At 36.3% G+C, this 26,814-nt stretch overlaps 1 protein-coding gene across 1 annotated transcript in view; it reads left to right on the plus strand.

Annotated features, from left to right (window-relative positions):
- Positions 1-26,814, plus strand: part of CCDC91 (coiled-coil domain containing 91) — a 105,954-nt gene that overhangs the window by 62,843 nt on the left and 16,297 nt on the right. The window contains exon 11 of the mRNA XM_026033241.1: positions 6,684-6,797. Within this exon, the coding sequence (XP_025889026.1) occupies positions 6,684-6,797 (114 nt within the window). The remainder of the gene's footprint in view (positions 1-6,683; positions 6,798-26,814) is intronic.

A 26,814-nucleotide genomic window follows, 5' to 3' on the forward strand; every position in this document is an offset into this window, starting at 1 on the left:
AGCTAATTTTAGTTAGAAAATAGTATTAGTTCTTTCATTATTCTTTAAGCGTATTAAGTGGAACTTTGTAGCAGTTCTGTAGCAGCTCTGAAGATCTCAGCTTTTGCTGGATGAAGTGGTATGATTTCATTTAATGTTCTAATAAAATTATTTGAAAGAAGAAAAGATTAACATCTGCCATGTAAGGATGAGATGGAGCTTTTTATTTGTGTAGTTGGCAGAGGAGGAGTTTGGTTCTGCTGCGTGGTTTTTCTATTGTTTGTCATTGAAGAATGGCTGGGCAGGAGAGCTGCAATGGATTGCTGAAGCAATGCAGATTGCACATTGACCGACCTTTACCATAAAAAAATTATTTGCCCTCAGTAAGATGCCAAGTGTGCAGATAAGGAGGTGCTACCTCATTGTAAGGTTTATATTATTAATTAAACCTTAAATTTAAATGAAGAAAAAAAAAAGAAGGGATTTAGGAACAGTTTGGTAAACAGTTCATGATCAGCAGCAATTGTTTAGTCGTGAAAAGTGTTTCATAGAATCATAGAATGCTTAAGGTTGGAAGGGATCTCCAGAGGTCATCTAGTCCAACCCCCCTGCTCACGCAGGGTCACCTAGAGCACGGGGCACAGGGCTGCGTCCAAGCGGGTTTTAAAGATCTCCAGAGAAGGAGACTCCACAACCTCCCTGGGCAGCCTGTTCCAGGGCTCTGTCACCCTCACTGTTAAGAAATGTTTCCTTAAGTTCCTGTAGAACTTCTGGTGCCTCAGTTTGTGGCCGTTTCCTCTAGTCCTGTCACTGTCCACCACTGAAAAGAGGCCGCCCCCCTCCTCCTCACTGCCTCCCTTGAGGTATTTATACACGCTGATCAGGTCCCCCCTCAGCCTTCTCTTCTTCAGGCCCAGCTCTCTCAGCCTTTGCTCATAGGGCAGATGTTCCAGGCCCCTGATCATCCTCGTAGCCCTGCGCTGGACTCTCTCCAGCAGCTCCTCATCCCTCTTGTGCTGGGGAACCCAGAACTGGACGCAGTACTCCAGATGTGGCCTCACCAGGGCTGTGTATAGGGGGACGATCACCTCTCTGTACCTGCTGGAGATACTCTTCTTAATGCACCCCAGGATCCCGTTGGCCTTCTTGGCCACCAGGGCACACTGCTGTCTCATGGTCATCTTGTCATCCACCATGACACCCAGGTCCCTCTCTGTGGGGCTGCTCTCCAGCAGGTCAGTCCCCAGCAGGTCAGTCCCCAGCCTGTACTGGTGTCCGGGGTTATTCCTCCTCAAGTGCAGGACCCTGTACTTGCCCTTGTTGAACTTCATAAGGCAAGGCACACTGCCCAGTTGTCCAGTCTGTCTAGGTCTCTCTGGATGGCAGCACAGCCCTCAGTAGTTATGGAAGAGCAAAGTAAAGAAAAGCTTATAATTCAAGTAACTTCATAAAAATGAAAATATTCCGAGTCAGCATTTCAACTTGATGGACCAACCCTTTCATGCTTCTCTTCCCCCTTTCTAAATGAATTAAAAGATTAGAGTAACATTATGTTAGTTTTGGTGAAATCTTTGAATGATCCAGTGGTTTGGGGTCTTTAGTTAAAAATCACAGGTTTCTAGCTAAGGTGATAATATTTTTTGAAGCCTGACAATTTCATTGGGAGTAAATGAGATATATTACCTGACCAAAGCAGTGACTAATTTCTTGAGTGCTGTCTCAAGACAAGGTAAAGTGTTAGTCAAAGAGACTGTTTTCTTTTTATGCTAGTATAATATTGCAGCATCTCCAGCTTTTACACGTGTTATCCATGTGCTTGGTGCTTTTATAAAAGAGATTTATTCAGAAAAGTATTGTTTATTTTGGGGAGATTGATGTTGTCCTGTGAATTGGGGAGAATAAGCTTTCTTTAAAATAAATCTTTGAAGATTTTGTAACTTTGCACGGTAGCCTCATGATCTTTCTACATGTTGAAAAGTCATTATAGGTGAGGAACTTGTATGCTCAGCAGGCTAGATATATGCTAGCAGGTCTAGTTTTTTGTTACTATTGTTCTGTTTTTGTTATGCAAACAGAGTGTAGTGTGCCTAGTAGTTTTCAATGTTGAGAGGAATACCTGTTGAAGTAGAAAAATCTCCCACTGGACTATTTTTCCAGAGCATTTTCTTTCAAATAAAGCAGTAGTTGCCCTCTAGATAGACAGAAACTGGAATACATGATTTAACTGAAGCTGAAACGTTTCCTCAATAATTTAAAATTCCAGTGAAGCTCCTAGAGTGAAAACTAAGACCTTAATCCAAAAAGAGAATAGGCAGTACACCTCACTGTTTCAAAGGTTTATTGTCTTTCCTCTTATTTTTACTCCTGAGTGCCTAAAAAAATACTTTGAGGCTGTAGGATAAGAGCCACTAATATTTGGATAAAATAGAAAGGATGTTATAATCCATTTATAATTAGTGAGAAAAGCAGAGTAACTATAATGAGAGCATGGTAGTGCTAATATCTTACAAAGCCATACTTAACTGCACAAGTGAGGTGAAAACTTAGAGAAGTAGATAATGAAATTGAAGAGATAATTTATATACAACAATTTTGATTTGAAAGAAAATTTAATAAAAAACAGAATGCAATTTGGCAGTTGAGGGATAAGCCCTTGAAATTTAGGTCTGTGTCACAGCTTGACAGTAAGTCTCCTAAAGCACTTAAAGCAAAGAATCACCTTCGTCATTTCCTGAAGGCTTAAAGTTAAATTTAAAATATTGTTTGTTTTATTCTGGCTCTGAAGAGAAAGAGAACTTGAATTCATCATTGCCCTAATACACATAGCAGATATATTGGAGACCGTAAGTGTTCTGAAGACTGCAAATAATTAGAAAGGAGAAAAAAAAAAAAAACCTTTAATTTATTAAAAGAGCTAACATAAAATCTGCTGCTTCTTGGACGTTAGCAAAATCTGCTGCTTCTTGGACATTAGCAAAAGCTTTGAGGCAAAATGATCTTACCAATGGGAAAGTATTTCAGGAAAATTGAGGCTACAGTATTTCATTCAGCCAAGCCACAACGGAGATATACTGAGATATACAAAGAAAAAAATGCTTTGGGAAGAAAAGATTAAGTAAAAAACTTACGGAAAAAATTGTGGACTTCCAAGTACTCTTTGCCCAGTAAGTGTCTAAGCGTTCAAGACAATTGAATTTGTTCACACTCCTGCGGGTTCTTGTGTTCTTTGAAGAACTGTGATTTATAATTTATTAGCTTACAATGTCTAATATAATTTTTAATATGAAACATCTAAATAGTTGAAAGAATCTTGATTAATTCTTCCGGTAGTACTATATGTGCTTTAAAATATATTTAATGTTTTTCCATCAGTTTACAAATGCCAGTATAAAATCGTTGCTCAGAAGGTAAAATGCCTAGAACACAGGGTGATTAATCCTGAGAAATGAATGGTTACTTTCCTCTTACATTAGTAAAACCTTTCTGGTATTCAGGCCCTGTGCTTGAGGGAGTACTTCTGTTGACAGCTTTGGCAAGCATGAATTAATTTTGCATTGAATGTCTTAAGTATTTCCACACCCAGTAGTGTATAAGTGAAGAAAAGATGTGTAGCTGAATATATTAAGATGATGGCGATATACACTTAAGGGATGGCTTTTGTTTCTTTCCAATTATTGCTTAACTTGACTATAACATATTTGCTGAGAATGATTATCTGTGTATTTTTTTTTCCTTGAAACTCTGTATAGGAGAAGATTAAAAATCCAATAAATAAAAAAATTTGTCTAAAAAGTGATTTTGCACTCCAGTGACTAATCAAATTTGTTAATTCTATAGTATTTTCATCGTCCTGTAAGCTAGAAAAATCTCTAAATCACCTATTTTTGATGGTACTTCAAATTAATAGCTGTATATTTTGACAGATAATGATGAGGAGAGCATAAAATACGTGGGACACTACATTAATCTTACCATTTTATGTCAAATAGAATTTTTCTAGCAAACAATTTCCCTTCTGTAGATTGTTTAGATTGTTTAGACTGTTTTCTCATCTATTCTACTGTTAACTCTTCATACCCTATCTGATCATCCCTTTCATATGCACACTCTCCTTTACCTGCCAGTAAAGGAGACAGATTCAACTGATATTCCCATGATGACAGTGCGAAAGATCTTTTTTTTTTCTGTCAAATGATGGGTTATTCTGATATTCTCCACATGTTTTTGTGAACTGCATTCCAATTATCTCTGCCTCGAACAGAAGACAGAAATTGCTTCACAGAACAACAAGCAACAACTGATCCAGCAACATTTGCGAGACTGCAGTTGGGGTAGTTTCGGTATCGCTGTGGTTTTGCAGAGTCAAGGTACCATTGCGTACCTGCTTGACAGGAATTTTTGGTGGATTTGGTAGTTTCTGGTGTTAACACTTCTTTAGTAGGATCAGGAACTATTGCCTGTCTCAGAGTAGGTAGCTGCTTTATCCTGCCCTGTACAAGATTATCTCTTGACTACCATGGAATATGGAAGCCTAACTCACTTTTTTTCTTTGTTCTCCACTTTGAGTACTATTTCTGCCCACGCCAAAAACACTTTTTTTTTATGACGTAGTCAGCATCTCAATTTGGGTTACTTATAAGTTAGAATAGTTTCATAATGAAAACCTGAAAGAAATGGCAAATATTTTAGAAGTAATTTTCAGTTTCACTTTCTTTCTGTTTTTCTACTTTCTTGCAGAAACAATATGTTCAGTTCTTACAGAGATCATGGTGGTTTCAGAAGGATATGGAAAAGCATTTTTCATTAAAATAAATGTTCTCTGAACAGTGCGTAAGGAAGCACACATCTTAATAGTACTGAGTGGGAAGAGATCTCTGTCATTAGATGAGTTTATTTTCAATATACTTACAAAGTCTGGAAAGTGAGTAGTCCACTGCATGCAGACTTTAAACATGTCTGAATTCAGTAGTACTTTGCAATGGTTTATAACCGCAGACACTGTAATTTGAGGGTTACTATTTTCTGAACAACCATTCATATTGCAGTCTGTGGTTGCATTTCCTAGATAAAATTCAGTACTGCCACCTGATCTTTCTGTGGAAAGAAAAGCATTTTGCTGGAAAATTGCAAAGCATCATATAGTGTATTTTTTTTAGGATATTGAGTGATCTGGTATGCACAATACACTATTTTTTCTTTCTGTCTTCCTGTGTATATAAATATTATCTTTTTACATTTTGATTGCTAATTTATGTTTGAATATGATTTCTCAATTGAGTACTTGAATAACCATTCTGATTGTCAGCTGTTGTCAAGCATGTATCCACAAAATGGCTTAATTTGGTTCTAATTGACTACTGATAGCCTCTAAGTGAGAGGGAAAAAAAAAAAAAAAAAAACAAGAAAACCTGGGAAACCTACCATCTCTCTGTTAGGTGGAGTGGAATGTTCTTCCTGAGCAAGCTGCTTCTTGAAAAACAGACTTTCCCATTTTCTTGAATGAATTAAAATGACACCTAAACTGTCACTGATATCATTTAATTGTGTCATTCCCATTTTAGCTAGAGATTAGGTTAGGGCCATTTTTTTACCTTTGAAAGAGAAAAATAAAAGAAAAAAAGACAAATTTAATAATGGAAGCAAATATGAAGATGAGTAGAAAAGTCAACATATACACTGACCAGATGCATCTAAGTACCAGGTAGAGTCAGAATTTAAAAATCTTTCATATCGAATCATAATTCTACCACAGACTGTGGTAGAAATATTTGGAAGAATGGTGGAGGGTTTGGGAACTTAGAAGAGAGGATTCCATGAAGAACAGGGAAAGAAGGAAAGAATGAAGATTCTTTTCACAGAGGGGAAAAAAAATACAATTACTGATTTATTAAACAAGTCAAGGTTAAACACGTATATAAATAGGCAAATAAGTGTTGGATAAACTATTTTAGAACAATCATGCTTTCTTAAGTTATGTGTCTCCAAAGGTTTTGGACAACAAATACAGTACATATTTTGTGCGTTCCTCTGAGGTTGGCATGAAATTCAAGTGGAGTCCACTACTATTTTATATAGCTTATCTTATCCAGATTTGCAAATATAATATATGAGTTTTTCTGAATGGTTCATTAAGAAAAATTATCTTTTTCTTTTTGGTCTAAATTATACATACTGTGTTATTATTTTTCTTGAATGTTATGTAGTTTTCTGATTAATATTAGCCTTTTGTATATTTCTTTTTCAGGAAACTTTTATATGTCTCCTCAATGTTTCTGAATTCTGAAAAACAAACTTTTACTTAAGTAATGTTTTTCCTTATTTAAGTTACTTCAGGAGACTAGGACATGAGCAGTGAGTTTGGGCCAGGAAGACGTTTCCTACGCCAATAACTTATTTACATAAGTTGTGTTGGAGGTGGCAGAGGTGTTTCAAGGAATTATTCCCAGCTTTCTGTGCTGTTCTGTATTTCTAGCATCTTTCTTCTGCATCATGCATCTATTAACATGATTTTGAACTGTTCTTTCTCTCTCTTTTTAAGCCCTTCAGTGACTCTAATACTGAATTTATAAGGTCTACCTGAAGGCGCTTTTAGGATATCTATTATTGCAAAGAGGGTGGCCATGATACAATTTTAGAAAAAGAGAAAGGACTTTGTTTGTGAAATACTTTAAATATCTAGACTTAAATGTTTTCGTTTTACATAGGAACTTGTTAAGGAAGCATTAATGGAGGAACAAAAACGAAATCAAAAGGTAATTGAAGAAGCTGTGAAAAGGACAAGAGAGGAACTGATTGAATATATTAATGAACAGAAAAGGGTGAGTTTCCAGTCTTTAATGGATTCCAGTTCTGTAGAGGGAGAACCTTGTGAAGTTTATTAATCCTTGAATTTTGAGATGGTCAAAATGCACAGAAAACAGGATCAGGAATTATTTCCTCAAGCTTGTTACCTTTTTTTTCCAAATGATTTCTGTTACTATGTTTATGTGTGCAAATTCACACAACTGTGGGTTTATCACAACCAAAAAATCGAAGCGGAAGTGAATGCATTGTTTGAAATCCACAGTATTACTGCAGTAACTTAAAGAGAAGACGTACATGCTGTCCATTAAATTCAAATTGAGATCTGAGTTCAGTTCATTGAAGCCATTTTGGTATCAATAATAGTTGCTACTTGATGTCCACAACTGATCTTCGTTGTATAGTCTGCATGCACACAATAGTTGTTAACTGCTCCTCTCAGTCTACATTACATATGTACGTTACTTTCAACATTATGTCAAAATCAGGTGGAACTTCCTGTGTTTCAGTTTGTGGCCATTGCCTCTTGTCCTGTCACTGCCTACCACTGAAAATAGTCTGGCCTCATCCTCTTGATAGCTTTTTCATAAGGTATTTGTATACACTTTATCACTGTACAAACTGATAAAATACAATCTTCCCCTCCACAGGCTAAATAGGCCCAGCTCTCTGAGCCTTTCCTTACAGGAGAGATGCTCCAGGCTCTTAATCATCTTTTTTGCTCTACACCAAGTTGTCCATGCCCCTCTTGTTCTGGGGAGGCCCAAAAAGAACAAAGCACTCCAGGTGCTATGTTACACTGTGTTACATGTGTTATATTTATTGCCTTAAAAAAATCATGGGGAAAACGTGAAAAAAAATATTTTGATGTTGTTATTAAGAAGAATATTACTTTGAATATTGAATATTGCGTTTTTGTTCTATGTTCTGAATATTCTGAATTTTCATACAATATGAAGGTTTGACTATGTGCCTATGTTTACTGTCCATTCATCCTCTCCAGTCAAAAGAAAATAATATTTCAGAGAATGCTGTGGAGTCCTTTAAATTACTTTTTTTTCTGTATGATCCATATAATAAAATAATCCTAGCTTTAAGAAGATGCAAAACTAAGAAAGTAACCTACTTTTATAGCCAGTATAATACCACATGTATTGAAGTTAATAGTAAATTTAATCAATTTTGTGAGTTTTTCAAAGAGGAGACAGGAAACACCAGAACGATTGACATCTTCACCTTGGAGGAAACAGCAGTGGTTTGTAATGACTTGTAATGCCTTGAACTATAATGAAATTTTTTAACCTACCCCAGGACTGGGGGGCTAAACATGTCATTCCTCTTCAGATTCAAAGTCTAGTATTGCTAGATTGCTTGATCCAGCATGTATATCAGAAGGCCACAGTGTAGAAGCTTTTCGATGATGGTCCAAGAAAATTTGCTTTAGAGCAGCGGAGCTCTTTTAAGACAGCTTTCTATAGAACTTTTTCATTGTAATTCATTCAAATGCATACAGCTCTTCATCTTTAATTTTCTATATTTTTTACAACCCCTAGGGCTTTTGATAAATACACAGGCATATGGCTGTTTTTTCTCTATTTGAGATACTTATTAAACATTATATTTGTGGGGTTTCTTTTCTCATTGGCATGAGTGTTCTGAAGACTTTTATGTGTTTCAGTATGTCAGAGTTGTTTGGAAATGACTTGAATAAGATCTATCCATGATCAGTCCTTCCTTCTTGTGAATTTATGACATTGTTTTGTTATATTTATTTTCTTTTAGGGCAAGATTTTTTCTGTAGACAGTAATCTAGTTTATTTAGTAACCTTTTAAGACATAATTTTCCAGGAATTTAGAATTTGTGTAAGTTAATTCTATACCTCATGAAATTTTTCTCTATATCCTATAACCATCTTTCTAACATTAACTATACTTCGGGTCCTATACTTTGCTCTTAAACTATTCTATACCTGTCACAAGCCAGTAACTGTGTTTTTGAAGACTTATGGTGGCTTTTAGAAGTGAAGCTTCTTTTCCTTTTTGAACTTCAAAATAAGTTTCAAATTATAGCAGGATCCCTTATACATTAAAGTGCTACTTCTTTCTTGAGTTAGAGTCTCTTCTGCTACAGCGTGGAGAATGAAAAGTGTGCTTTAGTATGCTTTAGAATACTTACGTCCGAAATCAGCAGTTAGTTATACTTCATTTATTTACTAGCAAAAAGATAAAAATTAAGGTTCCTTTGTCCTCACATATGTCTTTCAACTTGTAACCATTCTTTACTGCTTTCTTTTACTATGAACTCTTCAGAGCTGAGAGAACTAAATATTCTACCTTTGATAAGATTCTTTAGTAAAGGATTTAAGGACATATGCTTAATATTCGTTCATACTGAAAGTGAACCTTTAAAGATCTTTCAAAGCTTTTCCCAGATATGTAATTTTAAATTAAACTTAAGAGGCATTTCACATGATATATCCTTGAGTTTGTTATACATAAATGTCACATGCAGTAACAGAGAAACACAAAGTCTTGGTCATATTTTTTCATATGCAAAAGGTTAAAAAGATTAATTTTAATAGGGGAAATGGATAGTAATACTCATATACTTCATACTAAAATGGCCAAGATAAGAGATATACTTCTCCCCTCTCCATGTCTTCACAGCAGACTAGATAACCTGAGTAATTTTTAGCTTCCCATTCTTATATTTCAGATTCTCTAGCTTTTTGTGGAATCACATATATCTAGGCCTATTAGAGGTAGAAACAAATAAGAAGTTTCTAAGTTAGGAGCAAATTGTTTCCCATCTTCTTACTATTGCATCCAATTCTTTGCCTTTGAGTAAAGGAAACCATGAATTGAAGGAAAAAAATAATATAGGTAACTTGGATTTTTATGCAGTAAATGAAAGATGGACAATGCTCTGTGGTTACCTCATTTTCATACTTCAAGTAAAAACTCAATTTTTTAAGGATATATAGCAGTATATTGGAAACAGTTCAGCTTATATGCTGCATACATGGTTTTGTTTTCCCTGGTATATTAAATAAAGAATTTAATACTATAAACATATGAGGGGTTTTTTTCTTGCACAAATAAGATCTTGCAAATCTGGCTGTCTAAGATGTGACAGAAGTAATTTAGCCGTGAAGGGTTTAACCTTTTAATATTTCACTGTCGCCACTATGTATTTCACAGCTGAAATTCAGTAAGGCTGTTGCTTCTGTTTAAAGGCATCTTCCTCAGGTTTATAGAGGCTCATATACAACTTCAGAAAACCTTGAAATTAAATTTAAATGCACTCGCTATAATTATTAGTCAGAGCTGCTTTCCTAAGAGAAGCCAAGAGACCCTCGTCAATGAATATTCAAGGTCTCTATCCCTTCTGACATAAGCTTCACTAACTCATTTGCCAGAGTTGTGCACTTCAGCCTTTAGTCAACTGACTATTTTGAAAGCAGCTGGTATTGTGACAGGTCCCACCGTACTAAATGTCCCACGTTTCAACAAATTGCATAGGCCAACCATTCAGGTTTACTGTGTTGATCATGCTGGAAAAAGCAAAAGCTTGTTTTATCTCAGTGAAACCTGTTGTTTCCTTTGTTTTCTTTCCTTTTTTCCTTTAATTTGCATTTACTAAATGGAAACTTGCCATGCTTTTTTTCTGCTTAAAAGATAACTTTCTTGATTTTTAATGTTGACTTGTTTCTAGTTGATTCTAGAAATAGTGCCTTTTTAATAATAGTAACATGATTATTCAAGTTTGTAATAACTTTATGAAGATGTTGTAATGCAAAGGAATGCAAAGGAGTACAGGAAAAGTAGACAAATTTGCATTTACTAAATGGAAACTTGCCATGCTTTTTTTCTGCTTAAAAGATAACTTTCTTGATTTTTAATGTTGACTTGTTTCTAGTTGATTCTAGAAATAGTGCCTTTTTAATAATAGTAACATGATTATTCAAGTTTGTAATAACTTTATGAAGATGTTGTAATGCAAAGGAATACAGGAAAAGTAGACACATTTAGTTTTGCTTTTTAGAATACACCATGTCATTTTTTATGAGTGTTGTTCTGTTCACATTCTGTATGAAATGGTATTTTTTGACAACTGTTTTTATGTTTTCAGTTATTATGAAAGGAATTGTAAAAATTAAGGAAAATCATGATAGTAAGTGACTTATCAGCTACTTAGCAATGTGTAATGCAAATTCTGGCATAAATATCCTCAGAATTGTTTTAAATCTGCTGGCAAAGTGAAAATGCTTCTCTTCAGACTTGATGGAAATATTGTTTATCCATTAATAAATACTGGTCTGATGTCACTTAAATGTCATAGGATGTTTTTAATAAGTCATTATTTTGGTCCATGTACAAAATGAATCATTATTGTATCAGATCTTTTTATTTTTTTAACCTCCACTGTTATTGAATGCTTAACATAGATTTGGCATTTGATCTGGACTTTGCCAGAGCAACAAGCATACTGTCCACAGATCTCCACAGTCTATTGCTGCCTCCCACAACAGAATTATCAAAGACAGTGGAGTCTGTATGTACTCATCCCAAATATGACATATTGTAACCATCCACAGAGTATTCTTACCATGGTCTTCAGGTAAAAAAAAAGCTTCACTGAGTTCACTGAGTCCCATATGGAGCTTGCACAGTCAGTGCAGGGGAATCACTTGGTTGAGTGGGCAGAGCATTTTTCATAAAACACCATTGCAGTTCCAATTTCAAAACTACTATCAGTATACCAGATTCTGATAATCATATATTGTATAGAGATACTGGTTTTGTGCTCTATTTCAAGTTTGTACTTTTTTGTCCCTTCTTGCTAACAATCCTTTGCATTGTTTAATTGATTATCATAATGATACTCATTTTGATTCCTCCTTCCTACCCAGGTTAAGCTATATGCATTATATGTCTTTAAAAATTCCAAACTCTGTTTTCATACTGGAATATATTTGAAGGGCTTCCTCATTGTTAGGTGAAGCAACTTTATTTTTCATTTTTTTGTTTCTATTGATTATTTTTTTGTTTTTCTTTTGGTCTGGTTTGCAAAAATGGCACCTAGCATCCTGACAGCCATTTCCATGTCTGTATGTAAGTACATATATAAGTGTGTGTGTGTGCATATCTACATTGTGTGTATATGCATTTATATATGATGCAGACAATACAATATATATAAACAAAATATACATAGTAAAAAGGGAAGAATAAGAGAAATATATTAATTTGATGTCTAAAATATTGATTTAAGGACATACTTGCCCTGCTGATTTGCTTGCACTCTGTCTCTATTCAGTCACCCAACACGTGAAGAAAACTACATGCACACTGTAGCAGATGCAGCATCTGTGAAAAAGCAAGTAGAAAATAGCTGTTGCAAGTTAGTGAAGTGAGTTTTTAGAATCTATTGGTCTGAGAGAAACCAAATCAACAGAATTACAGAAGTAAGAGTCAATATCTGTACAATAAATAAACTTGGAAGTAAATTGTATAGGGGCAAGAAAGTGATATTTGAATGGAATAAAATCAGTACTGAAGAATATTAAGATACCACTCTGCTTTATCTTATTGAACTAATGAGTAAAAATGTTTCTAAAGACCAGCTTCTGACCTTATCTCTGTACTCACAATGTGGAACCAGAGCCTTTTTTTTTCTAATGTGCCAAATTTAGTGCCTGTTGTTCTATAAAGTCAATTCATGAAAGTTGCATTTTATATACAGACCACCAGATGAGATGATTTGTATTACTTTGCATATGGAACAAGAAAATGAACTTAAAAGCAATATTAAAATAACTTTTAAATTCTTAGAAGACCAAAAATGATGAATTTCAGATTATGCAGTCTTTTTGGACAAATTCAGATTTTCAGTGATAACAACTAGTAAGTTAATATGGGTGGGGATTTTGGAAGTATTGTAACTATCGTAACTGTGTATTATCACACACTGTTTTATATTTATAGTCAATGAAATGCTGCATAGAATCAGATGGATTCTAGGAACTGAAAAACAAATCCTGGGAAGGAAACGATACGAAGAATACATTCTTATACTAATTTTTGTGAAGTTGAAAATACCTTAAATGAATATGGAGTTAAGATTGTGGTAGGCATTCAGTATGTTATTAATATTTTATTTAGTTAGCTACTGTGTGATTTTATTTCCTGTCTTCCTTTCTTATTGGTTCTATATGCTAGCATCATTAGACTACAAAATTCTGGGAAAGACTGCTATACAATACCCAGGGGAAAAAAAACTCATGCTGGAGTCCCCTGCAATCAATGTGAACGAAAAGTAGGATGACAGTTCATCTCTGTACTCCCTTGTGACTTTCTGGTGTAGTTGTTTAAGTGGATCCTGGCAGAGGAAAATATCCCTGTAGGCCTAATCCTGCAAAAGCATGCATGCACATTTTACGTATTATAATTTGTCCTGTTTACTTCAGCTGGCTAGCACTGTATAATTTTGGCAGAAAATTGATTTCAGTATCAGACAAAGGAAACATAGAAATGACTTGGCACTCAATTTGCTACTCTGTATGTTTAATGTGAGGAATGGTGCTTTCAGTTCCTGTCTCAAACTGCGAATATAAACTTGGAGTTCCAGAAGAAGATTAGCTATGGTCTTGTATGTAGATATTTTATAATCATAGTTAATTTGATGAATTTTAAGGAAGGTGCATTGCATTTTAACCTTGACAACTGAAATGCAGACATGTTTCTCTCGTCTGGCATTAGTGTATATTTAAAAGAATAAAAAATGAGTCCATGGGAAAACCTGTGGTAAAACTATTGCCCATATAAATCTATTCATTTCTTTATTTCTTTAAAAAAAAAAAAAAAAAAAAAAAAAACAACTGACGGTAGGAACAGTAGGAAATGTAAAATCTTTCAGGGTCGCATTCAAACTTCTTTTTTTCTGAAAGGGATAAATTACACAATCTGGAATAGTGTAACATGTTGCATCTCAGGGTTTGAAGAACTTGATTTTTCCATCAGAATTTCTCATTAGTCTTTCACCAGTGAAAACTAAAACAAGAATCTCTCTTTTCATTCTGTGCATGTCCTCTCTATTTAGTGTTCACATTAGCTCATGAAACCACTTTCATTTATATCTAGACTTTTGGAATAGAAAGAATATAGGACTGGAATGGACCTCTTGGGTTATCAAAACCAGTCTTAAGATATAGTGTATATTCCTTCCTAAAGGGATCAGGAAAGGATCATACTTAGGAAAAATTATCTTCCGATTGAAGGCATAAGCAGCATTAGAAAATAGTTTATGACTTCTGCTTTCCAACTGTGTTGCTTTAAGGGCTAGGCTAACTCTCAACAGTCTGTGCTTTGTCTTAATCTGTTGTGTTTTCTAGCCAAGGTCAAACACTTCCCACTTCTGCTACTTCTCTGCTTTAATAGAGAGTCGTTGAAATGCAGCAGTGCATTTTCTAGCAATTATTAATTCTCTTCATTGCATTTATCTATAAGAATTCCAGAACATTTGTTCTGAATTCATGCAGTGCCATTAAAAAGAATGGTCACTCCATGTCGTTATCTTTGCTGAAGTTAAAAAAGTTTTGCCCTTAAAGGCTTGGCTGCTTCTGTAAATACTTCTTGTGAAGTGCTTTTGATTGTATTTTGTGTTGTATGTACTTTATAGTAACAGATCCTATATTGCCTTTGATGCAAATAGCTTTTTTTTTTCCTCAGCTTCCCATTATTCTTACATTTTGAAAAGTTGTAGTGATATATGAGTTTTTATTTTGTTTATACTGCTACCTGTTATAACATCTTCTCCAGATAAATATTGCTACTTTTCTAAAAAAGATATCTTTAAGCTTCTCTGTATTTTCTAAACAAGGTGCTTATTCTCTATTAGAATTTTTGTCTCTGCTATCTTGTCTGAAGCAGGCTGTATCCAAGAAATTCTTGTTGAGGGAGTGTATTTTAGAAAAATTCTTTCCTTGTATTTAAAAGACTTAAAATTCAGAATGCAATTAAAATTCATTTTATCTAGATCCTGAAACACTAGCATTTCTATAGTGGATTTATGGCAGAACCTCAGAATTTCTGTAGCTCATAATCAAAACAGTGTGCATTGTTGACCATAATTTATCATTTTTCATACCTGAATCACTTGGTCATGTTCCAGAAGTTAAAGATAAAATTTGCTTGTCAGAGTATAGTTTATTCTATGTTCTCTGTGATTTCCATTGTTTGCTAGGTAGGCTGAAGTTATGGGAATGCTGTAATGAGATTTTAGCATTGTTATTTATTAGTTTTGCATATGGATTTGTTTGGAGGTTCTTTGTTCAGTCTACACTGAAGAGTTTTATGTTTGGTCATCGAGAGTTTTATGATTTTTTTGAATATGGAGATTGATTCAATGCCTGATTAAGGGAATAGCAAAGTTACTGCTTGATTTGAGTTTGAGTATCATTGCCTCAAAAATGTCATCTTTTTCTGGGAATGTCAAATTTTTGTTTTCCCAGTTATTTTGCAGGAATTTTAATTCCTTCAATTTTTACATCTTGGGGTTATGACTGTAGGGGCATTAGACATTTTAAGTAATTAAATTACTCAGGAGGAGGTTCTCTTTATGATCATTTCTACAAGTCATTTTTGTACTGTTTACCCTTTTCCTTTCCTTTGTGCATTTTTTTTTCTTGTCATTCCTGTGGTTCTGTTTTTAATATTCACAGAACTGTGCGTTGTGTATTTCAAAATAATTATTTCCAGTAGTGTTAGATGTGTAATTGAACTGAACTGAGTTCTGAAATGGTGACTTGAACACTATGTGGAATAGAAATAGTGTTTCAGTGATCTTGATGCAGAAATGTTTATTTCCTGTATTTTACAGATTTCTGTCTTGGCATCTTTTCTACCAGCTTTTCATTTATAATTTGTACAAAGCTATTTTCCTTTACAGATTTCTGTATTGCCGTATTTTCTACCAGCTTGTCATTTTTAATTTGTACAAAAACATTTTCCTGTATTGCAAAATTAAGTCAAGGTGGGAAGGAGAGTGTACTATATTCAGTCTAGATCCAAAGTTTTGCTTGGAGAATTTTGGCTAATTGGAATAGGTATAAAGATCTGGATCTGCTGTGTTAAAAACTAAAGGCTGAATTTGGTAGACATAGTATGGAGAGGTATGCACTGTTGCACCTCAGGTCTGCCTATGTAAGAGTACATGTCTTACTATGATACTTTTTATATTGAAAGAAAATAAAATAATTCTCTATTTGTGTCCCCTGAAATGATTTCTAATTTTGGTAGCTCTATACATGCATCATTAGTTTCTCTGAAATTTTTTATCTTTCTATTTTTTTTATCTTTGGAAGGAAATTCTCTATTACTTTAGGTAACATCTTTGGTTATTAATGTGATTTTAGACTTTGTGATTGATATTTATTTTTTCCTGCTTATGACATAAAATGCAAATGATTCATCCTTTATAAATTTCCAGTATTTTTCTGGAACTATAAGGAATTAATTCTACAAACCTAGAACCATGCACTAGAGTAACAATGCTAAATATTTAACATAGCCAAAGACAAATATAAGAATATTAACAGATTCTGTTCTTCAACATATCATCAAAAATACTAGTCTCCAAGTTAATGGAAAATAATTCAAGTAATAAATTCATGAAATTACGTTTTTGAAATAAACTAAGAATCATAGCATCCTTAAGGTTGGAAGGGACCCTCAGAGATCACCTAGTCCAAACCCCCCTGCACACACAGGGTCACCTAGAGCAAGTGGCACAGGATTGTGTCAAAGAAGCATTATGTCTGGGGACGATTTCTAACCTTCACCTTACCATCAGCACACAAATCATGTTCAATGTAACTTAATTAGTATTAGCTAGAGATTCACAAATGTATTTGTTTTGGATACTTTGTTCTATTTCCTCTTTCTACAGTTTGTAAAAGCAACTTGATTTAGTTGTAATACTCCAGTTGTTCAAATACGTGTTTTCACTTCCTTTTTATACCTGTTTGATCATTTGAATGACCATGGCTTTTGTATGAAAAGAATAAAAACATGCATGAGAGGCTCAGTGCATCGCGCAGACTCAAGTATGATGCTTTTTAAAATGGGTTGAAAGTTGATCACTGACATTTCTTTGTACTGTTTGTACTTCTCAATTTACTTATGCTGATAAAGTGTTGTTTTTTCTTGCTTGTTTTGGTTTTAATGTTTAAAGATACACTGTTAAAACAAGCATTGTGTTCACATAGCTGTCCTGCAACATCTGGGTACTCTCAGTACTTTTATGATTTCATCTGACCCTGTGCCCCGTGCTCTGGGTGTCCCTGCTGGAGCAGGAGGGTTGGACTAGATGATCTCTACAGGTCCCTTCCAACCTCAACCATTCTGTGATTCTGTGTGAAAAATACTTGTTTTTAAATACTAAAGAAGGGATTTATTTCACATAAATTTTAGATCACTTCAATAAGTCAGTTTAGGTTTTTCCACTAGTTTCAATCTTATTGGAATTTCTAATATAAAAAATATCTTCATGCTTTCTTACAAGAACATGACTTGAGTTTACTCCTCTTTGTATTTGACTTGATCTTTCGTGCAGCTGAAACTGCTCATAAGTAATGTCCTCTATTTTTTTAACTTGTTTTGTGGACATGTAAAAGCCATGTTAATGGCTCTTGTAGGAAAGTACCTTCCTAGCAGGTAACTGTTTCTGACAAAAGTTTGTGTTTTAACATGACAGCATATCACTGACTCACTGAAGTCTCAAGTAATGATTCTGAGGAAAACAAAAATAAATTAATAATTATAAAGTGATCCAGTGTATACAATTAGAACATGACAAATTCAAGACAAGGAACAGGATATACTTCCTTAGATGATATGGAACTCCTGGCTGCCAGACATCCTAGATACTAAAAATTTAAATGTGTGGGTTTTTTTCCACCCTTGTTTTGTTTGCTTTTAAAGTAGAACTTTAGTTTGAAGTAGAATTTGCTTGCAAAAGGAAAATCCATGAAGGGCTATTAAATAAAACACTTGCATCTCTCGTTCAGGTAGCTGAGTATTTGGAGGTATTTCAGTGCTACTTCTGTTATATTCTTTTTCTTTACTAGGTACTAGCTATTACTAGGTAACAGCTATTTGCCTGTTGTAGATACTGGACTGGATGGACATTGGTCTGACATTGTACTGGCATGCAGAGTACAGCTTCTTGTTGTGTTCCTGTTAGGTAAATAAAGTGTACTGGTGGTGAAAATGAATTCACAGTCCTGTAGCTGTTTTTAGAAAAACCAAGTCATGTCTAGAAGAAAGCCAAATGGACTGGCTGTGTGCTGTGTTATGTGCATGTGCAGAATGATGTACTTGGTTGTTTCCCATTTCCTCAAGGGAGACAGTAAGTTTGACAGCTGCTGCTACTACTGCCTTGTTTGCAGGGCCCATTTGTGACACATGTAGCATTTGTTGTCTCAGCAGTAAATATGGACATTTCTGATTTGAATTGTTATTTTTGGATATGCATAATCAATACTTCTATATTTACAACAGCAACAAGAACAAAAGAAAAAAGATTTGTGGATTTAGGGTGTTAAAAACATAAGTTATGACTCATGGTATAATTTCACATGTTTCTGCTTCAATTGTCTCTTGTGAGAGTATAGCTCTTAAATCCATTATGTCATGAAGTAAAACTTATATGAATTTCATTCTTTTAGTACATAAATTAAAAATACATTTTTAAAAACACATTTTTAAAAAAATTAAAATTAATAAGTTGGTATTTAAAAGTAAAAACTTACTGTAATATGCATGCCTTCAGTACATCATGTGCTCCAGGAGAATCAAATGTTCTTTTAAAGCATTGCTGTAAGCATTTTTAGGACTGAAAACAACATGATGGCAATCATTTTGGCCTGTTTTAGATACTATTTGTTTCCTGGGATGCTGTTTTTCATGAAGTACAGTACAGAGTACAAGACTGTCAGGTAGTGTAAATGAGACTTAATTTTGAACAGAAGATCTGTCCACCGTTATGAACCAGTGTTCAGAAGTATTACTGCAAGTATGCTTATGTATGCAATGACTAATTTTACTCTGTATATATTTTTAAGAAAAGAAACAAAGACATAGCAAGATGATTTGGTCCCTTGGAGAACAAATGTACTGAGTACTATTCTAAGCTAAGCCTGCCTCGGCATATCACACATTTGCATTTTTTCTTCTTTGCTCTTTGGCTGCAGGAGCAAGTAGGTATTCGGTGTATTTTATCCCTATTTAATTCCCTAGTCAAGCTGTGTAGCTATTGTGTGTTATTTTTCGGAAAAAAAATAAGGTGAAATTTTTCTAGGAGGAGGAAAAAATCTCCAGAATTCATTTTCAAAAATACTTTCATCATAGCCTGGTGCCACAACTGACAAAATATTTGTGGCTTTCTGAGATGCATAAGTTGCTTGCATAAAAGGCAACCTTACTCAAGAGAACACATGCAGTTCTGCATTGAGCTTTTTGAAGAAAAGAAAAAATAAAAGAATTATTTTATTAAGACCACAGGAAAAAGACTCAATAGCCTTGGAATATTTATGCTTCCAAAAAAGATCTTCCTCATGAAGACTGCTGTTTCATGCAGTCAGGCACTCCAGGCTATCCTCCTAACTTGTGTCACACCATTTAAATGTTTCAATATGAAGTACCTGTAATACTGATGTAAGCAAGTACAGATTTGTTTTTCAGATGAGATGTGTACAAATTAGAATATCATCAGAGACTACACGGTGATACTTTAGTTCCTTCTGATCTCTGTCATTGCCTGTTGAATGGGAAGCTTCAAGAATGTCAGCAGCATAGCTGCTTGCTGCCTCTTGTGTCGATTCTTGCCTCTCTAACAGTGACTACTACACAAAAAGTAAGGTCTCACATCATCTAAAATGTCATTGTCTCCTCAGTGAGTATCTAGACCGGGAAGTCTCAGGTATTATACCTTATTATATGCCCGTAATATATTGTCAGCCGTTCTTCTGACTCACATTGATCTTGGTAAGGAAAGACAACTGATCGAAAGACACTCTTTACCTTTTACTTTCAGAACAGGAGTGAAGGAACAAACTGATGGAAGTAGTGTAGTGTTTTATTTGTTTTTATGAATGTCCTTCATTTTTAGTCATTTTATAGGTTGTTTTTTATAGGTATATAGGAAATTTACAGATAGAAATGTGATTTTTATTTTTTTTTCCATGTTGATGGTGTTCTTTTAAACTGTCCAGAAACTGACTCAGGCTAAACTCCATAAGAAAAAAAAATGGATATATTTCCAAATGTCTTATAAAAATTTTAATGATCAAAGCAGTTAATTGCTCACTAATGTATTTCAAACTAAGATCTGGTTGCAATTATATGTTGTTTTCAAAGGTCAGGAATTTTTTTTTGCTCTGCCCCATATTTTTTCAGAACATGTGCAATATTCAGACTTTACCAAGCTGGGTGGAGTGGCCGACACTCCAGAAGGCTGGAGTGCTGCCATCCAGAGGGACCTGGACAGGCTGGTGAGTTGGGCAAAGAGGAACCTCATGAGGTTCAACAAGGACAAGTGCAGGGGAGGTGCCTTGGGGAGCACCTTGGGAGAAATAACCCCAGGCATCAGTACAGTTTAGGGCTCGATCTGCTGAAAAGGAGCTCCACGGAGAGGGACCTGGGAGTCCTGGTTGACACCAAGTTAACCATGAGCCAGCAGTGCCCTCGTGGCCAAGAAAGCCAATGGGATCCTGGCCTGCATCAGGAGGAGTGTTGCCAGCAGGTCAAGGGAAGGGATCCTGCCCCTCTCCTCAGCTCTGGTGAGGTCGCACTTGGAATATTGTGTGCAGTTCTGGGCTCCCCATTATAAGAGGGACGTGTAGCTCCTAGAGAGGGTCCAGCAGAGACCAACCAAGATGATTAACAGACTGGAACATCTCTCGTAAGAGGAGAGACGGAGGGGGTTGGGCCTGTTCAGCTTGGAGAAGAGAAGGCTGAGAGGGGATATGATTAACATGTATAAGTTCATGAAGGGAGAATGTAGGGAAGAAGGGGTCAAGCTCTTCTCAGTGATGGCCAGTGCCAGGACAAGGGGTAATGGATGCAAACTGCAACACAGGAAGTCCATCTGCATATGAGGAGGAACTTCTTTCCTGTGAGAGTGACAGAGCCCTGGCACAGGCTGCCCAGGGAGGTTGTGGAGTCTCCTTCTCTGGAGGTCTTCAAAACCCGCCTGGATGCTGCCCTGTGCCACATGCTCTAGGTGTCCCTGCTTGAGCAGGAAGGTTGGACTAGATGATCTCTAGGGGTCCCTTCCAACCTTGAATATTCTGTGATTCGACATAATCTGTAGATTTTTTTTGCCTTTTATTCAAAACCGTATACTGTCATCTCTTAAGATCTTGCAAATGTTGGGAAGTTTTATAGAACAAACATTTATAAAGTTATTCTGTTGTCCAGGTCCACTGTTCTTATTGTCGATGGTAATAACCAAGTGCTGTTTATAAACCTCAGAATTCAGTAAATTATTGCCTGTTCACTTTTATTGAGTGCATCATAAAATACTCTTTTAATGTGTTACAGTTTGTGTGTGTACAGCAGGCAAAAACACAGTACAGTATTTTTTATTGTTTATATACTTTTAACATTTTTATGGATATCACTATGTAGGGAAAAAATGAAATAATTCTTGTACTTGGTATCTACAGAAGTAAGCCAACACAGAAAGCTTTCTACAAATCAAATCTGTTCATGCTGAATATATCATTTAAAGAAATTTTTAAATGTCAAAAATTTACTTTATGATGGAAATACCTACAGTAAGCATGTGTGGGTGTGGTTTTTGTTTGTTTTTATGTTCATAGTTCGTACCCTTGTCAGCTAGCAAATTCAAACTTTTAGTTTTTATATTGACTTTAATCTTCTTTCAGGAAAATTTACTGCTTGTTTTCTGACAACAAAGCAAGTTATATTAAGCAGGCGAATTTTGTCCTGATACATCCACACAAGCTCTCCTTGCTTTCAAAGGGCATATTTTGGCCTAGAGGGGAAAGAAATTAGCTTATATGTCAGAACTTGAGTAATCATTTTAATGAAAGACTTGTATTTGCTCAGGACATATTTCCCTAACATACAAATATTCTCATCATAAATGCATTTCCATTTAGTTCTAAGTGACAGAAGCTGGGAGCAAGATATAACAATTGTTAGTGAAATTCATGGTACCACTGTGTGTTCCCATATGATTTGTGCAGCTGTGTCTCATAACCTTTACTAGAGAACATAACTAATCACTGCATTTCTCTGACTAATATTTACCATGATATAAGTGCACATTTTAAAATTCTGAATATCCAAGGCGTATGGGGTTTTTTTTTTGTTTTGGTATTTAATAGATTTTGTGTGGATATTTTTGGGGGGGAGTGGGTTGTTTTTGTTTTTTATTAATATCATAGAGACTAAGGGGAAGAATCACTGGCAACCTGGTATAAACCAGGTCTGTTTTAAAGTTAAGAACAAGCTGAAAAGTTTCTCCTCTGGCTTTTTGTAGAGAAAATGTTTCTTCAGTTTGGTAGTAATGCCATTACTTTTGGAAACTAGGCTTCCAGTCCCATTTGCTGCTTCACCATCCATGTACTTTCTCTGCAGTTTTGTTCAGCTATAAGGGAGGGATGTGGGGGAGATTACAAGGACTTAGTATGTACTAGATAGTGTGATTAGGTTATTTGCTGTTTAACACTTGGAAAAATACTTGGAAAATACACATTTATGTAGAGTCACCCAATATTCTGCTGTACCTTAAAGTAATTCATTTACCAGATTCAGTGGGATTATTTTGGAAAGAAACAACTACTTAACATTTTGAGGAGGAACAGTGGTTTTTTTTTTATTATTCTTTGCACAGATTAATTTAATTTGCGTTGCTTTTTAAGGTTAAAAAAAAAGTCCAAGTTATACTCAAGACAGCAGGAAATATCTATTAGTAAGTCAGTTTAACAGTTCTGATTCCCATGCTCCTATATCGGGGGTATTTTTAATAATGCAGTAGGTTTTAAAATGTGTTTTGTATGTTTGCTTTCTTTTGGGAAACTACTAGATTTTTGTTCTAGCTTTTGAGAATGGGTTTTTATCTGGTATACTATGTCTTTTGGATTTGATTGTGGTGCAAAATCCCAGTAGGATAGTTCTGAAGTTTTGTGTATTGCCCTTCGTATTTAAATACACTCTTTTAAATTATCATTATATACTTCTAGTCACACCTTGGTTTTTACCTTAAATTTAAATTTTGTAGTTGAAGTTACAATAATATAAAACCTATCTGGAAGAGTACCTTTCCTGATACAAGCTGAGAAAGATGACTAGTGTTACTGTTGTTATAATCCCTTGTTTTCTCTGTAACTTTTTTATTTCCAGTTTGTGAAGTGAGATATTTTTATTTGCAGCATTCACAGAAAGCTTCTGAATTTGTTGCATTTGTTCAAATCAGAAATCTGTGGATAGTAGAAAAATTAATTTGTATTCGGTGTTCAGACCAAGATTCGAGTCATGGAATCAGATTGTTTCTGGCTACAGAAAAGTTGAATATTAATTTAATAAAACAAAATCAGATCTTTTTTAATGATAACACTGGTCAATATCCTATATCATTCATCAGTAATGAAAAGTGTGCCGTGTTGAGGGAAGTCATATGCTAAAGTACATATAAATTCAAATGTTAAAAGGGCCAAATTCTGTTGTGCTCATGTCAAATATAATCCCAGATTTAGAATAATTTGCTCTGTGGTATGATTTGTTTCCTGTGTCTCTCTCTTAAGCAACATTTGTGAACTTGTCCAATGATATAGGGCCAATGAATATTTTTGTGCAATAACTTTATAAAACTTCTTTTTCAATTAAAAAGCTATTACTGTTATTTTCAACTTGCACTTCAACTTTTGTTTAGATTTAAGTGATGTCATTATTATCGTACAACTATTTTGGTATATTAAGGATAGGCTCAAATCAAATGCCTAGATATTAATTTAGTTTTAGTGTATTTAAATTCTTATATACATATCCAAAAACATTGTTTCCTGAAATCCAGCAGATTTTCTCTTTTGATATCCGTAAGTGAATTAAAAATCCCTTTATATTTTCTAAGAATTCTATTTTGTAGCCTCTTTTCTGTATGACATTAAAAGAGAACAAAGTAGACAGAATAGCAAGAGAGACAAACTTTTATTCAACCTCATTATATATTTTATCTACTTTATCTGCCTACTTCATTTTTTGCTTAACCATATAACATATTTATTTTGTGTTTATGACTTGAATTCCTGAACCTTCTCTTTTCTCCCTTTCTGGTGAAGTATTAAATGTTTTCTTTTACCTAGTTCTGTCTGGGGAGTGGTTTAGGTTTTTGTTTTGTTGTTGTTTATTTTGTTTTTATTTTGCTTTAATTTTGTTTTTCTGGCCAGGAAAAGAATATAACCACTATTTGCAGTTATAAAGTTATTTCACTCTTGTTAATGTTGATTTTTGTAGACATTGTAGCTTGCTTCCTTGTGCAGGACCTGACTCTGACCACCAGCATTTAATAATAAATAAGTTTTTACTCGCCATCTGGCTTTGAAAGTACTATAATAATTTATTACCTAATTTATCTTTGAAGATACTATAATAATTTACAATTAGAGGAAACAGCGACACATAGACTAATGGCAATCAAAAGGGACTTCAGGGAATTGGGGCGGATGATCAGGAACTCAGGTGCGCAGCTCGTTTTCTGTTCTGTTCTTCCCAGCGCTGCCATCAACATAGAAAGAAATAGCAGGGTACAGTCCATTAACACGTGGCTCCGCAGCTGGTGTCATCGCCATAACTTTGGTTTCTTTGGTAGCAGGAAGCTTTACATGGCACCAGGCATGATGGTGTCCAGTGGGATCCCTCTTCCTCAAAGGGGGAAGAGGGCACGGGGTCAGGAGCTAGCTGAGCTCATTGAGAGGGCTTTAAACTACATTCGAGGTGGGAGGCGGGTACCAATGGGGTTGCAGACGAGATGGTGGCTGATGGCCCATTACAGCACTCACAGCAATCTAGTGCCATGGCCTAAGAAGGGTGCTCTGGGACTGAGGAGGCCAAAGAGCAAAATACAAGGACTTCTGGAGACCCACACAGTCAGGTTGAAGCTGCCCCGACAAGAAGGAGGGGCACCTTGGTAGCCCCACTCAAATGCCTCTACATAAACGCACGCAGCATGGGGAATAAACAAGAGGAATTGGAGATGTGTGTGCGGTTACAGAGCCATGATCTGATTGCAATTACTGAGACATGGTGGGACAGCACCCATGACTGGAATGTGGCCATGGAGGGCTTCAGGCTTTTCAGGAAGGGCAGACGAGGAAGGCGAGGTGGTGGAGTTGCTCTTTACATGAGAGGGCAACTTGAATGTGTGCAGCTCAGCATAGGAGAGGATGGAGTGTGGGTAGAGAGCTTGTGGGTGAGGATTAAGGGGCAAGCCAACAGGGGCGACACTGTGGTGGGAATTTACTACAGGCCTCATGACCAGGATGAGGAAGTGGATGAGGCCTTCTACAGGCAGCCTCTCGATCACAGGCCCTCGTTCCTTAGGGGGGACTTCAACCACCCTGGTATCTGCTGGGAAAACCACACAGCCAGGAACAGGCAGTCCAGGAGGTTCCTGCAGAACATTGCAGATAACTTCCTGATGCAGGTGGTTGATGAGCCAGTGGGGGTAGGGGGAGCACTGCTAGACCCGATACTAACAGAGTTGATCTAGTTGGATCACCCTCACTTCTTGACAGTGAGGGTGACACAGCACTGGAACAGGCTGCTCAGAGAGGTTGTGAAATCTCCTTCTTTGGAGATCTTTAAAACCCGCTTGGAAGCAGCCCTGTGCCACGTGCTCTAGGTGACCCTGCGTGAGCAGGGGGGTTGGACTAGATGACCTCTGAGGTYCCTTCCAACCTTAAGCATTCTATGATTCTATGAAATGTGAGGGTTGGGCCTTGGCTGCAGTGACAACAAGATGTTGGAATTCACGATCCTGCATGGAGGAAGCTGGGCGAGAAGTAGGATTGCAGCCCTGGACTTCCAAGAGACGCCTTTGACCTCTTGAGGGAGCTCCTTGGAGCAGTCCCCTGGGCTAGGGGGGTCCTAGAAGGAAAGGGGATCTAGGAGAGCTGACTAATATTCAAGCACCACTTCCTCCAAGCTCAGGTTTGGTGCGTTTGCACAAGAAAGTCAAGTAAGCAGGGCAGGAGACCTGTATGGATGGGCAAGGAGCTGCTAGGCAAAGTTAATGAAAAAAAAAAAGGAGCGTACAGCTTGTGGAAGAAGGGCCAGGCCACATGAGAAGCATATAGGCACATTGTCAGAGAATGCAGATGCTCAACGAGGAAGGCCAAGGCCCGTGTGGAATTAGAGTTGGCGAGGGATGTCTGGGAGAGCAGGAAGGGTTTCTATAAATACGTCAGCAGCAAGAGGAAGACAAGGAAAAATTTTAGCCCACTGCTGAATGGCGAAGGTACCTTGGTGGCACCCCTGATGGATGATGTCGAGAAGGCAGGGTTACTAAATGCCTTCTTTGTTTCCCTCCTTACTGCTAAGGCTAGGCCCCATGGACTGCAGAGCTCAGGTAAAAGACAGATAAACGGGCGAGAGGAAGACCTTCCACTTGTCGAGGAGGATTGGGTTAGGGAGCACTTGAGCAAACTTGTCACCCACAAATCTATGGGCCTGGATGGGACGCACCCAAGAGTGCTGAGGGAACTGGCAGAGGATATTGCTCAACCACTCTCCACCATCTTTGAGAGGTCCTGGAGAGCAGGAGAGATGCTGGAGGACTGGAAGAGAGCCAGCGTCACTGCAATCTTCAGAAAGGGCAAGAGGGAGGAGCCGGGCAACTACAGGCTGGTCAGCCTCACCTCTCTCCCTGGTAAGCAGCTCATCCTAGAGAGCATCTCGAGGCATGTGAAGATGAAGGAGGTGCTTAGGAGCAGTCAGTGTGGATTC

Source organism: Nothoprocta perdicaria, unplaced genomic scaffold, assembly GCF_003342845.1.
Source record: "Nothoprocta perdicaria isolate Ctin4 unplaced genomic scaffold, notPer1 scaffold_126, whole genome shotgun sequence".
Taxonomy (NCBI): Eukaryota; Metazoa; Chordata; class Aves; order Tinamiformes; family Tinamidae; genus Nothoprocta; species Nothoprocta perdicaria.